At 40.2% G+C, this 15,369-nt stretch overlaps 1 protein-coding gene across 1 annotated transcript in view; it reads left to right on the plus strand.

The window, feature by feature from the left end:
* The first annotated feature begins 10,737 nt into the window (after positions 1 to 10,737).
* The window catches only part of ARHGAP15 (Rho GTPase activating protein 15), a 320,720-nt gene continuing 316,088 nt past the window's right edge, over positions 10,738 to 15,369 (plus strand). Inside the window, exon 1 of the mRNA XM_054515336.1 lies at positions 10,738 to 10,790. Coding sequence (XP_054371311.1) covers positions 10,767 to 10,790 — 24 coding nt within the window. The 5' untranslated portion in view covers positions 10,738 to 10,766. The remainder of the gene's footprint in view (positions 10,791 to 15,369) is intronic.

Genomic DNA, 15,369 nt, shown 5'->3' on the forward strand with positions numbered 1-15,369 from the left:
GCTTTACTGAGAGTGGGAAGGACGTGGCTCCTTTGAAGAGCTTAAATCCCAAAAAGTCCTTGTCTGACAGGACCCACTTTGATTTCAATTTACCAGCAAATTATTATACATTGGTAGATTAAGCATGAAAGATGCAAGAAATGATGGAAGATACTAAAACAAAATAATTAACTTTTTAACCTGTGTTAGATATTCCCAAACAGAACTGGGTACAGTGGGAATTCCCTGTGAAATTCCAGCCCCTGGGGTAGGGATGGGCTTTAGTTGGGATCAAAAAGGTGAAGAGAAACATTTTGGGGCTAAATCCACAGAGGGGCCTGACAGGATGCGTTGACATCAAAGCAGCCACATCAATATTTTATTTTAATACCTTTCCCTGAGTCACAGAATCGCTGAGGTTTTAAAAGAGCTCCAAGATCATTGAGTCCAACCACTCACCCAGCACTGCCTTGTTCACTATTATAATGAAGCCATGGTGAGGTAGGTGTGTTATTTCCTGTATAAAGTGTGTATAAAACATACTTCACAGGGAGCTGTCCTGCCCAGAGACCTCCCAAAACATCTGCAGGTTCTCAGCTGAACCTCTGGGCACTGAAGCTGGTGCAAATATATTTCTGAAAAGCTGCTCACTCTCTGAGACCAGCTGAGAGACAGTTCTGCATCGTAAGCTTAAACTTTTGTCAATATTTGTGAAATATATTTAGACAGCTTATTCAGAAATGAGTAAGTTATAGATCAGTAATTCATACTTTTTATATCCCGAGTTTTTATTTCCTAAACTTACTCTTCTAAGTATCGTTTTATGTTTCTAGTTAAATATAAGTGAGAATTGATTGGGGTATTTCTCAATGGAATTCTATCTTTATTTCATCATAATTGCTTCATATTTGAATAATGACAGATGAACTACTTCATTCAATTGCAGTTTTAAGGCTTTGAAGTCACAATAGCAGCAAAGGATTTAAATCCTGAAACCATTATTATGGCAGAGAAGACATCAGGGAAAAGGAAAACTTATGGTAGTGTAATTTTCTAGACAGAAAATTTCTTCTGCGGTTGCACTTTTTTTTCTTTTATTATTTTTTCTCTGGACATTTTATTAATGTTAAAAGAACCCTGGAAGAAGAGATTGGAAATTCTGAATGAGAGTCCTGCTGTAAGTAAACTTCTGTAGTTATTTGGCTTTGGAGCTGGCTACAAACCTTTTAAAATTCTGGGCAGCTGCAATACTGTATTTCACCAATAAAGAGTTCATTAGATCTTTTTTCTCTCTGACATTTTACATCTAGTCCTGAGTACATGTTAATACTCCAAGGTATGAATTTCAAAGTTCCCTTTATCTTTGTGTACAGTTTTAAGCAATTCATCAAATTATAAAATACAGCTTTAAAATTAGAAACGAATTGTGAATTTAAAGTATATGTTCAAAAAGTTTCTACATTATAATTTGGGGGGATGGGGCCTCATCAACTGAACTTAATTCTGGTGTTCTTTCTTTTTTTTTTTTTTACCTTACATTTTACTGAAGAATTTTGAAGTGATCCTCAAATTGTTAAAACATGACCAAATGGTCTATCCAGGATAGTTCTTCCTCCTCAGAGGCTACATCAAAGTGGCAGAGACATAGAAAAATCATTATTCAATATGTTCAAAATGATTCCCACGTGGGGGAAGATTTATACAGGCTTCTGAAATGAGTGTGGGGGCAAACAGCACCGAGACCCCTTCGTCTGAAATAAAAGAGAGTGGCAGTTGTACCATCCCTGTGCAAGGCATGAATGTGAAGATATGCATGAAGTGTGCTGGGGTGGGGGTTGCCACATAATTTTTGGCAGCAGGGGCCAAACCCAACCTCTTGAGTTCCACCTGCAACTTTTCCACTCCAAGGATGTGCCTGGTGCCTCAGTTTTGAAAGCCTGGGGTGGGGTGGCTGTTCCAAAGGTGATTGGGATAGAACATCTGCAAGGTTCCCTTTGATACCTGAGCACAAGGCATTAAGAACTGGGAGTTTTTAAATGTCATCAATGAATCACAGCAGAAACACACTTGCAATTATTTTGCCTGTATTTTCTGTTTTATTCACCAAGGTGTGTCAAGCACACAACACCCTGTTTCTTATCAATGAGTGTGTTATTTCAATTTTCACCTGGGAGGTTAAAGGCAATATTCAGAAATATTCATTCTTCAGACAAGACATGGAAGCAGTTTTAACATCTTAGCTGAAGGTTTGTGCAAAATGCTCAGATGTTGTTTTGTGTGGTATCTAATTTAAACCATTGTGGCCATGAGGCAGCAGATGCTGCCAGTTCTTGCCTTCTTCTGTGGAAAACACCTCACAACTGGGTAATCTGTGAACCTTCCTTTTTAAGGATGCTTCTGGACTTTTCTGTACTGCTTCTACTTAATGAGAAAAAAACCGTGAAGTTCTCATTTAGAAGAATTGTGAGTGAAAGAACATATTCACCTGCTTCTGAGTTCTCTTCATTGACCCTGAAAGTGTGGGGCTTTTTTCTTATTTTTAAACTGATGTGAAAATCCCACTTTTTATAGAATCATAGAATAATTTGTGTTGGAAATACTTTAAGGTCACTGAGTCCAACCTTAGACCTGCTGCTGCCAAGTCCACCACTAAACTATTTCCCTGATTTTTGTTTGACTTCTAGTTTCAATACAGTACAGTGCCAGATTAATTTAATGACTTTATAAACTTCATTATAACGTTTAAGTTTTATTTGATTTTGAAAGAACTTGTATTAGAAAAGATAAATTTCTTCTACATTAATACAGCAGTGAATTTTGAGAAGAAGTTACTCTCAACTTTTCAAATGTGTCTACTAAATGAAAGATCCTGCATTGCTCTGTATCAGACATGGATGAAGGATAAAGCTATGTGTCAATTTTTAGAATATCCTAAGTTCTGTGGAAGATGATGTAGCTTATGACTGCTTGATTTTCATTAGTATTCTTATTTTATTCGAACTTTCTCTCTTTAACTGGGTATTAAAGCTGAAGTGATAAAATACCAGAAGAAGTATGAATCACTAAAGTTCTATGTTGAAGTCTGATCTTCTGACATTTTTCTGAATGAATATTGAAATGCTTCTCAACAAAAGATCTTGAAATTTTTCCATCAGTAATCAGACCCAGACTTGACTTGAAAAAAATTCTTTTTGTACTTAGTTATGAAAAGCATGCTCTTAATTGTAATGATGATCATTAAAACAAATGTCTTGGAAGGCTACTATTTTCAATTCAAAGTCTCTTCAAAAGCATATGAAAAACCTGATGAGATATATAACAGGTCCATCCCAAAAAACATATTGGAAAAGCATCCCAAATTAATGTATATGATATACATGTACATGTATGTGTATGGATATGTATGCTCTTCTCCAGAGAATCAGTTGGTTCTGTCTTTAATTCTTTTTTCCCCACATTTATGGGAAGTGTAAGAAGGGGTTTAATTTGATGAAATCAAACATTTGGTGAAAACAAAGGCTTTAGCTCTGAAATAAGACATCAGCTTTGCTGGGCTATAGATCCTTTGAACTTGGATGACATTGTCTCTGAGGACATGATGTTTGATGAATTTTAGACTTTAAAGCCTTTGGTAGGAAAAATTAGTCCAGAATCTGTTCCTGTAGGATGGGGAAAAAAAAAATCATTCTTCAAAAGATCAGGAAAAAGTGATGTCATTTTCTATTTCCCTTAAGTACCTTTTCTTCAGATGCTTATGTTGGAAAAGGCTCAACAGCCATGAATTTAGGGGCTTATGCTGCAAGTGATCAGGGCATTTATGTCCTCTCTGCACAGAATATTGAGGAGAAACAAAAAAAAACCCTCTTAGAGTTTAAGGATAAAGGGCTCTGTGGGTAAGATGGCCTTACAAAACATCGCTGACTAATTTTAATCTATTAATTTAAAATAATGAACATAATGATTTGTGTAAAATTACTTTACCCCTGTTATATGCCAAATCTGTCAGGAACAGCTGCTTTGCATTCAATATATCATAATGACATATACTGTGGAGTTATAATATTTAAATTTCTTTTCATTAAGGCCCTATTTTAGATTTGCAAGCTTATGCACAGGGGGAGAGGGGCTGGTGCCTCCTTCGACTGTCGCTGTTAAAGGTTATCAAAAAGAACTCTTGGCTCTGTGAAGAAATAAGTAATAAGTGCAAGTTGGTTTTGCAGACCCTGTAACAAGGGAGGAATAAATCAGGATTAAAAAGCCTCATGGAGAGTATTTTTTCCCAACAGGCCTAATGTTTAATGGTTTTTTTGCTCAGAAGAATTAGGAGGGTCACAGTAACTGGATCTTGAAATAAAGGTGAGTTCATAACACAGGTGGGGAGGTGGACTGAAAGGTTTATAGTTAATTAAGCTTCTATAAAAACCTAGAGGCTGCAGCAGAAACTCCTTCTCTCACTCTTTCCTACATCCTAAATACTGCTAAAATTATTACATAGCTCTAAATACCACTTTTCTTTGGAACTGCTGATGATAAACTTTGTCCTGTCTCAGAGTTTGCCTGGACTTATGGAAATAATGGGTCTGGATGAACATTTCTCACAGCTCAGAAGGTCCAATTCTGGCTGAGAAGAAATTAGCATTGCAATAATTTTGCTAAACACCCCCCACACACCTCATGCAAAAGTGGAGATGTTGTAAAACATAGCTCCAGGCTCCTTCTGCTGTAGCCTGGAGGTGATTCCTCCATGAAAACCTACAGAGGTGACTGCAGCATCAGGGTAAGACAGTGCTGGGTATCTGCTTTAGGAGAGTCTCTATCAGTCTTGGCAGATTAATGAAATAGAAAGGGTCCCAAAAAACCCAATATTACAGGCATGGACCAGAGCAAGGAGGACAATATGGCCTTGAGAAACAAGCGAAAAGGAAGTCTCTGACTTGAGAGACCACAGACTATAGAATTAAAAGGAACTGAAAAACTGGAACAAGCTCAAGAGCTATAGAATGAGGGCTATCAGTTTTCTATTTTTGTGTGCTTAGAGCAAGCTGAAATTCGCTGTATTTCCACGGACATGTTGAAGTGCTCCGAGTAAGGACTTTCTTACTTTCTGTAGGTCGCTGCTGTGACTAAGTCTTCCAAGAAGTGCAAACAGCCAAACATATCTAATGCTCAGCTTGGTGGCTATGAGTTGCTCTGAAGATGCCCTTCTTATTTTCTTTTTTTTTCCTTTTTTCCTTCCTCAGATCTGGATCCCCCCATTCACCAATAACCTGATTTCCTGACATCTCCCAGATCCTGTGAGAATGCAGCAATTGCCTGCCAGAAGGAGGGAGCTGAGGAAAAGGGCAAAGGGGTAGAGCCATGCACACAAACTAGAAGGATCTGTGTATTGCATGAGCAAATAAAATCACAGGAAGGGATTGGAACTGACATACGGAATTAATTAATTCAACTAACTGCTTCAAGTCTTTGATAAACTGATTTATTTGATGTTTCCCAGTCCATTCCAAGCAGCACAGTCTCCCCTGAAAGCTTCTGGACACAAGAGAGGGCATTCATCTGTCTGCAGAGGAGTTTGACATCCTGCAACTGACTCTCCCTTGCATTTGCTGTTTTCTTTTTCCTGGCACCAGTGCCTGGACAGTTCTGATGAACTCCAGGATGGCAGCATGGGTGAGAGCAGAGCTGCCACTTGGATAAAGCTTCTATTAGCAAGAGACAGGAAAATACTTCAGCAATTCTTATTTCCACTAGATTTGGTGGGCACACATTTTTTTCGTGACTAGCTTGTTTGGCTGCTTGCTTATGTTTTATTTGTTTATTTGTTTATTGTGAATGGGGACTTCAGTACTGTAGAAATTAGACTTTCGAAAAAATTATTTTCCTCGAAGGCTGAAGCAGGAGAAAATATCTCAGAACATCTTACCTTTCTTCTCTGTTCATCCTCAGCATGGGATTTTACAGGATTTGGGACTTTCTCCACTAGAAACTATTCACCAAGTAGCTGAAACTCTTTTAACAGAGGTAGAAGCAACACTGGCTGAACATCATTTCTGTGCTAAGGACTGACATATTCCTTCCAGAATCTTCCTTCACCATGAAAACATTGGCTGTTTTTGTAGCTCTGACTGGATCACGGGCTCATAGATGAAGATATTGTCTCCCTGAGAGCACAATTCTTTTCTTTTAAGGTTCCTTATTGTGTGATAAAGTGTGTAAAACCACCTTTTTTGGCAGTTTGGTATTGTAGTACTTTTAGCACTCCAGAAAATACATTTACACTGCATTTCAAGCTTGCATGTAACTAAATCCTGTCAAGGAAAGTCTTTACATAATGCATCAACATATGCTGGGGTTTTGTCTCTTTTTTTAGTACAGTATGGCTATACAATGGATTGGAGTGGCTTTTCTAAGTTATTAAATATAGCCCTAGGCAAGGCTGGCTTTTAAAATAAATGGCAAGATCTGTAAAAACACCTGGGAAAGAGAGAGAAAAAGACTATTTTGGATTTTTATAGAACTTTCTTACCCAGTAGTTTTTTGTTAACTTTAGTGTCCTATTTTTTTTTCTTTAACAATGAAATATAGCAATAACTAAGCTTGAAAAATAATGAGGTTAAACCAAAAAATATATGTTATTTTCTCAGCTATGAATATTCCTAAATCCAAACCTCATTTTAAGGCAAAATGAAGTTTATTAGGAGTAAATGTTCAGAGAGCTCTAACCTAAACTTCTCTGCTGCTTTCTGCAGTCTATCTGTTAAAACTTCAGTGGCTCAGCTATTAAGTGATTTAATGCAAGATCATTTTTCTGCTAAAATGTGAATGTTCTGGGTTTTAGACCTCAAGTCACAGCACATATGTTCCTTTCATAGAGCCAGCACTAGAGTGCTGGAGAATCTCTAAAGATCTATTTCCTACCACCTGTGACCACTTTGTTAAAAATCCTCTTGCACTTTGAAGACTGTGGTAAGTGAAATGGATTATTTGGGGGAAACAGCTCAGAGTAAAAGGGTTTGGAAGGTAGTACCAGGATATTTATAATGTACATTGTGATTGAGAGGGCTGTGTGAATTCAGCCATTTCTATATATTTACATTGACATTTACATTCAGGCTCCTGCACAATGAGCATTCACAGCCCAAGCAGGTGATTTTAGAGGCTGCTGCTCACTCGGGCTATGAGCTGTTGGAGTTGTTACATGGCCACAAGCACGGCCTCCTTGACACATGAGAATGTGTGCTTCCAGAAATATTTTTGCTGAGATGAAATATTCAAGGCCCTTTTAGCAAAGAAATAAAAAAAATAATGGCTGCTGAATGGACATCAGCATTCTGAGCAAACGATTGCTGTGAGCAAGAATATGAACTACTGGCCATGCAGAAAAAAAGTTTATTTTCTCCTTTTGAAATGTTCTAAAATTATGAAAAAATGACATTCTTCTGGCAAAAGATGTGGGAAAAAAAATAAATATTATCTTTTAACTGTCCAAGGCCAGGCTAAATGGGGCTTGGAGCAATCTGTTTTAGTGGAAGGTGTCCCTGTCCATGGCAAGAGGTTGGAACTGGATGATCATTAAGGGCCCTTCCAAACCAAACCATTCCATGATTCCATGATCATCACTGAGTCTCCTGGTTTCCTAGGGTTTTTCCAGTGAATTGAAAAGTTTTGTTGCTTTAGGCATTCTTATTAATAAAAAATTATTTTCTTCTGCAGCAAGGCAATGGATGCACCATTGTCCTTCCAGGCCCGTGCCTGTGTGCTGTCAGGTTTGTATTGTCTGTTATGCCTTGATTTAAGCACTGAATTAGTTTTGCTACTGGGTGTCTGCTCTACAAGCCAGACACCAGGCTGCCTGCCAGTCATCACAACAGAGAGTAAAGGCTGAACTAGGCAAAAACAACCGAAAAAGTCAAGTTTTCTTTCCCCCCCAGGATGCTGCTGGTCCAGAATACGTCTCAGAATAGCTGTTTATGCACCTGAGGAAGCTCATGATACCTCTTGAATGTGTCATAACAGAGTTGATAACATTTGCTGGGCATTCAGCACCTTCAGCCAACAGTGATTTTTTTAAACCAGCTTTTTTAGCTTGAATTCTCTGAGGTATGAGATGAGGCAATCTGGATGCTCACCAGCCTGGTGACACGTCTCAGAGGCAATGACGCCATCAGCCACTAAAACAGGGAGAAGAAATCAGTGCCTCAGAAATGATGCTCTATCTTCAACTTGCACACCAAACACAAGGGCCAACCTATTGCACAGCAATCTGCTCCAGGTAGTGTCTGTGCAGCTTCTGTTTCCTGCTTAGTTTTGCTTAGATTAAATGAGCGCTTAGACTTTGTTAAACCGACTTTTTTTTTTTTCTTTTCTTTTTTTTTTTTTTTTTTTTTTTGCACATCTAAAGTATTTTCAGCCTTTCAGAGATCACACAGGAAGCTTGTGCTGCATAAGTTTGAGCTGTATGCAAAGCTGCCATCCTTTTATAGAATTTTGTCACTGCTGACATACTGTCAAATGGATGTGAAGGAGCTCAGACGCAGTCTGCAACTCGAGTGAAATGTTAGGTGTGCGGTGAAAGATGTTTTCATGAAAAATGTCATGTCCCCAGTCATCTAGGGTTTGCACCAGGTAACATAGGCAACTTCTGCTGCAGCATTTTACAGGTTTGATGGTGGCATTTCATATTTTAGTGGTTATGTTCTGTTGTCCACACCACTCACAAATACTTTGTGACTGTAAAAATGCTTCCAGTGATTTTATTCGAGGAAAATCTTGAGATCCACGCAGCTACAATAGATTTTTTCATTAAAATTAATTTAATATGACAAAATCAGTTGGTGTATATATACTGCTTTTAAAAAAGTTAGTTACTTAGTGCTGCTGAAATGGTTACTAGAAATGGTTAGTTTACAGAAAAATGCTGTATTGACCTCCTCAAACCTGGGAGAAATTCCTCACCATGATTCATAGACATCATTCACATTTTCATTTCAAAAGTCCACCTTTAAAATACACCCCTGAAATGCAGGGCCTCCAAAGAAATGATAGTTTAGAACAGTGAAGAGCAGCTGTTATGCTGTTCAGCTCCCTCTCCTGCTTGTCCCTGTGCTGCCTCTTGGCAGACATAGGCTGCTTTTGGAAACAAGGAGAGCTATGGCTTTGTGTGCCCTTTGGCATAATTGGATCTTTGGCCATGAAATGGATCTTGTAGAAGTTACCAAAAGGTGAATAATGATAAAAGGGTCACTATGTAGCCTAAGAGCTCTGCCATCCCTTCAGCAGGGCTGTGTCCCCCTGTTTTATTGCTAGACTTATTTTGAGTCCCTGAAGTTCTTGCTTCCCCACTGCTCCAATAAGTGCATGATGGAATAAAACTCCTCTCTACAGGAAGTTTCTTGCATCACTTTCTTGCTGCAGCAGGAAATGACCCACCTGAAAATCAGACTTTTCTTTGCAGCCTTGTAAAATGCATCACAGTCCCCTTGCAGGGCTCCCCAAGCCGCAGTCCGGGCACAGAGCCCCACCCCTCATTTCCTATCTCCATTAGGATGGCTTTGCTCTCCCCATTATCTCTATTTCCCCCTATCACAACCATGGGTTGCTCAACAAAGTAGGATTCACTTTGTTGCTGGACCTCTGTACAGATGGGACAGAGCTTCCTGAGGGGCTCCACTTCTCGACAGAGCTCATTTTCCCTCACTGTTGGAACAAAACCCTAAATATCAGGACAGCCATGATTTTCTCAGATCATATGGCAGGTGTTTGGTGGGTTTTTTGTGGGACACAACCAAAACAGGACCCCTTTTTCTGCCAAAGCATTACCAGAGAGCTCTTGAGCCTGAGCAGCGTTGTGATTGTCCCACAGCACCACAGCCCTGCCCTGCATGGGAATCCCCACTGCTCCAGTTTGCAACATGACCTAGAAAGACCAGAACTGTATTATTGCTCCTTGCTGAAAGGAAAAAAAAGCCACGTGGCAGGTGCTGATGAAGGCATTTACAAGGAAGGGGTGTTCCCACAGCCCCAGAGGCCCAGAGCTGTGCCTGAATCTGGTGTTTCTCTGGGTTCCCCCTGCCTGGGAGGGACCATTGGGGTGTGGGATGCTGCGGGAAGTGACGCAGGGTGGCAGCTGCATGTGCCCCTGCTTCTCCATGGGCTGCTTCGTGGAGAAGTCTTGAAGCAGAAAATAAAAGAAACAGAAGTGTTTGCCTGCCTGACCTCTGCCAGGGTTTTTTTTAGAAGCAAAGTCTCTGATTGTCCAGAACTTGTTACTTTATTAATCTAAATAAGAGTACAGTAAGTGTCCTGCTTACTAAAGCTATTTTTTCAAAATAGCAAAGCAGATTTGTTGCAAGCTATTTATTTCAGTACTCAAAGGGTTTCATTGAAGGCAAGAAAAGGGAAGTTGTCTTAAGGCTTAGAATCGTAATTCCTTTCAGCATTTCCTTTTAAACCTCATCTTTACCTTTTGCAAAAGCTAGCCTTCCCTGATTGCTGCAATTTTCACAAAGAAGCTGCTTTACTTTACTTTCATACTTTACAATATCTTTTTCTTTTTCTCCAATCCAGAAGAATTTTGCATTAACCTCTAGATGTAAGTCACTCACTGGTAAGATGGTGCACTTCTGCTCTTGCAGGAAGTGGTTTTACTTTACTTTTTCCCTGCTATTTTTCACTCTGTACGAGCTGTGGGACTAACTCAAGTGCTGTCTCTAGACATGTGACCTTGATCTTTTCCGTTCTTTTGAAATAGTTAAAACTGTTGCTCGTTGATGGCGGCTTGAGATGAGATGACAACGTCCCTGAGGCTGCAGGTAAGGAGCCTCTGATCCATCTCAGTGCAGTTTGGGAAACCTGTTGTTGAAATTTTTTAAAATAATCATAGCTACAAGCGTTTCGTAGGCATTTAAATCGTGTTGGTTTAATTGCACAATTATTTTATTTCTATATGCCTTTGTGGATTTGAAAGCAAGGAGAAAAGTGTAGAGGATACAGATGTGAAATGATGTTTTAAATCAGTGCTTGGAGTTTAGAAAATCTGTTGCATTCTGTGCAGGAGGCAACTTTACCTGACCCTGTCTAGTACCCCAAACCACTAACCCCTTCTCATATCCCAGATGGAACTAACTAGCTCTCCCCAAAAATGTAGAAAAGGTTGTGGCAGTGGCTGGGAAATGAGATTAGGTCACTTTTCCCAGCATTTGCCCTTCCTGAGTGCAGTTTAGCACTGTTTGATTACCTGGCTCCTGTGCTGGTGACCATGAGGGACGTGCTTAGTAGCCATGGATGCTGTAAAAGTCAGTGCTAAGGGGAGGTATCTAGTTGTTTTGGTATTTCTAGAGTCTGAAGATGTTGATAGAGGGATTTCTTGCCCTACTCAATATCAAGAAGTTTGATACCACTCTATAATTTGCCAGGTAGGAAAAGAACATGGAGCATAGAGGACACCTTACACAAAATATCCTGGGCTCCTCTATGGGCAGTTGGTGGTGGAGCTGTTCAATGGGGATGTCCTGGCTGTGTGTTTCCTGCATGGGCTCTTTAAACCCAGACTAATTCATCCTTCAGAGCTGGTCAGAAAAGGGTTGTATGTCCTGACCACAAAGTTTTCCCTCAGCAAAGACACCTTTGCATTGCTGTTGGTAGGCAAACTACTTTTTGGCCTGCACAGCTTTGCAAAGAAATAGTACTTCAGGAAGATGCTCAAATAACACAATAAAGCATTTTCATTATGGTCCACATAAAGGGGAGCCAGAATTAGCAAGGCTTGTTTTGTGCTGAAGGTTTTTTATTCCAGTAACACATAGCTTGCTGCAAACTTTATGACTTGTGCTCCTGTTTGTAACTGATTGCCTTCTCCAAACAGGCAACTTGGGGTTTTTTTGGAAATATGGGTCAGAGTTGAAAGATATCACACGTGGCTCAGAGCTCATTTTGGAATTGTGCATACTAATTGGAGACAGATTTTAGTGTAATGTTGGAAGATCACATTTCATATTTTCTGTACTTTTTGGAGAAAAAAAAAAAAAAGCTGTCCTGCCTGCATACACAAATCAGCACAGACAGGGAAATTGTATAAAAAGAATATGTTCTCTTCCTGGGCTGTGTTTGTCGTGATTTTTATGTTTCTGCTGCAGAGTCTTAGAGTAATTTAAAATGCATTTTCCAAAGAGCTGTGAGAGTTGGTGAAGTAGTTTGAATTCTCAGAGTTTTATGTCTTTATTTTCTCCCCTTCTCTGCAACTTACCTCTTTGTGTCCAAAGCAAATTCATTTTAAAGAAGCATGTCTTGTTCAATTTACCTCTCCATCCAATTACATCTGTGATGTACATTTGTTCACTCAAAGAGAGTGAACAGCAGAAGCACTCTGTATTTTAAAGCTCCTGCTATACAGTATTATTGAATTGCAAAAAAAAAACAAAACAAAAAAAAAATGCTTTTTTTTTTGATAGCATTTGTTGTAGAAACTTCTTTTTGCTTTGACACAAAGATATCCTGGTTTGGAAAAGATTCTACATCTTCTTCCAACCAGGCTTGAGTGCATGCCACTCTTGGCAGTCCCTGTCACCAGGGGGCTGTGACCTGGCCTTGGGTATGTTCCTCCCTACCTGGGGTGAAGCAGGAAACAGAAAATAAAATGGTGACAGGGGCATGCTTGAATTTTCCTCCTGGTGGCAAAACTCTACAACCTCCAACGTGGTGCTGGAGAATTCCAATAGCTCTGGTTTGGATTTCTCGGTCTGTTTCTGGTCCCATAAATAACTTCTTTGCAGCACTGAGCTTCAGGACAGGGTGTAAGAAGCAGCATCCCATGCAGTGGGATGGATTTCCCTTTGTGATCTCCAGTGCTGCAGTGAGAATGGCTTTGGCTGTACTGCCCAAAGCTTGGCTGTCTGCTACTAGGCTTTGAGCCATGCTAACTGCTTTATTGGGGTGTGTTTTGCTCAATCACATCCAGGATAGTGGGCTATAGGCAGAGTTTTATGGGGTTTTGGATGCTCACTATGTGTAATTCTGATACTTGCTTATTTTTCTTGATTTTTTTCTTTTTTGTTAGATAGATCTGTGCTGTATCAGATCAATCAGTGTGAGTTGTTAACCATTTAATGAGCTGTTAACCATTTAATGAGCTGTTAAAGCCTGTGTGGGGCTAAAAACAATCTCTTGATGTACTTAAGTGTGTTCCTAACTTTTAACCTGAAACACAGCAGTTCAGCAGAACGTGTCTTAATTCTCTATTGCTGCTGTTTGGGCTGATCTCTTTTAAAAACAAAATAAAGCATCACCTGAGCTCCAGCTAAAGTCTCTACATTCCACTTAGCTCCTAAGAGCTCCATATGGATGCATGAAACCTGTTTCTCAGTGCTACAAAGGCAGAAATTGGTGCTGATGGATCCTGTTCTATGCAGATGGTTTTCCTGATTTCATTTTTTTTGGTAGTATAAATCTTGAAGAAGGCAGATTGGATACAATGTTGGCCCAGGTTTTCCATGGTAATTCAAGTGCCATTCAGAGCACTGCAGAAGATTTCCCCACCAGGCCACGCAACCTGCACAAAACTGTTCCTTTCCCATTCTGTGGTGGCTCCCTCCAGCTTTTGTCACCATCAAACTGGTGTGATGACCTCTGAGGGTCAGGGTGGGCTGAATGCCTTGCTGCCTTCACAATTTGGGGTCTTGGGCTAGGTGAGGAGGTTTTGGTGTTACCTGCTCTAAAACCTTCTCTTAAGGTGGGTCTGCTTCCGCCAGTGAATCTGAATTTCACTCTCAGCAGCCCCTGAAGGACAGAGATGGTTTCCTTGCTGTGCTGGGTGCTAGGATCGTGCCTTCACACCCTCAGCATGCCTCTGTCAGTCCTCCCTGCTTTGAGAAATACTATAAAAAGGTTGTTTTGGAGACTCACTACAAAACAAGCGCTGCTAGCTCCTCATTTACACTGGGACTTCCTCAATGCAGAGCTATTTTTTACCTAAGGAGTGAGTGTCACAGTCTTGCATCATCTTTGTCACAACTTGAAGCTCCCTGGGTTGCAAACTTCCAGGCTGGCTGAGACAGGAGCAAAAGGAAAGCACTTGGATTTTCATTAAGAGGGTTAGGAAATAATTTTCAGATGTTTAGATGTTTCAAACTGACAATGGGGCAAATCTAGCCCATGCAAGAGCTGTCAGTGGAAGCAGCCAAGCCATGCTGGAGAAGTTTTTCAGGGCATTATTGGTCCATATTAAAGTAATCTGGAATTGTTGACATCTGGCACATGTAAAATAAATCCTGTTTGCAGAAACTAGGAACCAAAATTCATATATGCTTAAAAAATTTGACCTTTTTCTCTTAATTTGTCTATATTTTCACTCAGCTTACTTATGAGAAAGAAATGTTTTGAGAACTAAGTAGGAAAGGTAGCAGAGTTTTAAATAGCTATTTATATTCTCCAAATTATCTGCTAAGCTACTTTGTGTGTTGCATTAACTCAGGGAGTGCTCAGGTGTTTACTGAAGCATTTCTTCAATAAATTAACTGAGTTTGATGGTGCTATGGTTGGTGGTAGGTTGTTTAAGATCCATATAACTCTTCCTGCCATTGGAGACTGACAGATATTATACCATTCACCTGCAGTTAAGCTGGGTATTGTGGGTTTCTACTGTGGTTTTCATGAATATTGCTCCCAAACCTTGTGCCTGATACAGTAAGCAGTCCTTGAGCAGATGAACTCAAAGGGATTTATGATTCCTTCTGCAAAGCATCCATCAGTTTTCAGTACACCTGCAACCTGAGGTGAGGAGGAAGGGAAAACAGAAGTGAACAGGGTACAGAGCTGAAGAGACATGCTGTGAATATGTGCTTGTTCTTTGTTTTGGATTTCTTTTTCTGCCACACCCTGAGCAAAACCTCTTCTGAATTTGGTGCTGAATCAGACACCAGTTACTGAAAGTGCTCTAGGGCAGGACACAGCCCTGGCACCTGAACTTGTTTATTTGCTACTCAGGATGTTACAAACTCTTCCTTTCGGGGTGAGGAAGGAAATGACAGAGATATTTTGTGAAAGCAGTTGACGCTCTGGAGTTCTGTCTCTGAGAGGGCTCTGTCCCCTCCATGGCTGGTGGGTCTGTCCCCAGCCTGCTGGGTGTCAGAGCTCAGCTTTTTGGTGTCTCTGCTGCTTCTGCTGGGGCTCAGAACCAAACCCAGACAAACATCACAGGAGGGCCCATGGCCACACCATGGACACCCACAGCAAACACCAGCAGAAGCCTCCTCAAAAACGCATTTCTCTCTCAAAAAAATGCATTTCTAACAAATAGTTTTGCTATGAATTAATCAATATTTTACACCTGGGAGGGTGTCACATCAGCCTTTCCATCTCTCAGAGTTCTGGCATGTGCTGCCATTTGTGTGCTGG

This window comes from Molothrus ater, chromosome 7 (assembly GCF_012460135.2).
Source record: "Molothrus ater isolate BHLD 08-10-18 breed brown headed cowbird chromosome 7, BPBGC_Mater_1.1, whole genome shotgun sequence".
Classification (NCBI taxonomy): domain Eukaryota; kingdom Metazoa; phylum Chordata; class Aves; order Passeriformes; family Icteridae; genus Molothrus; species Molothrus ater.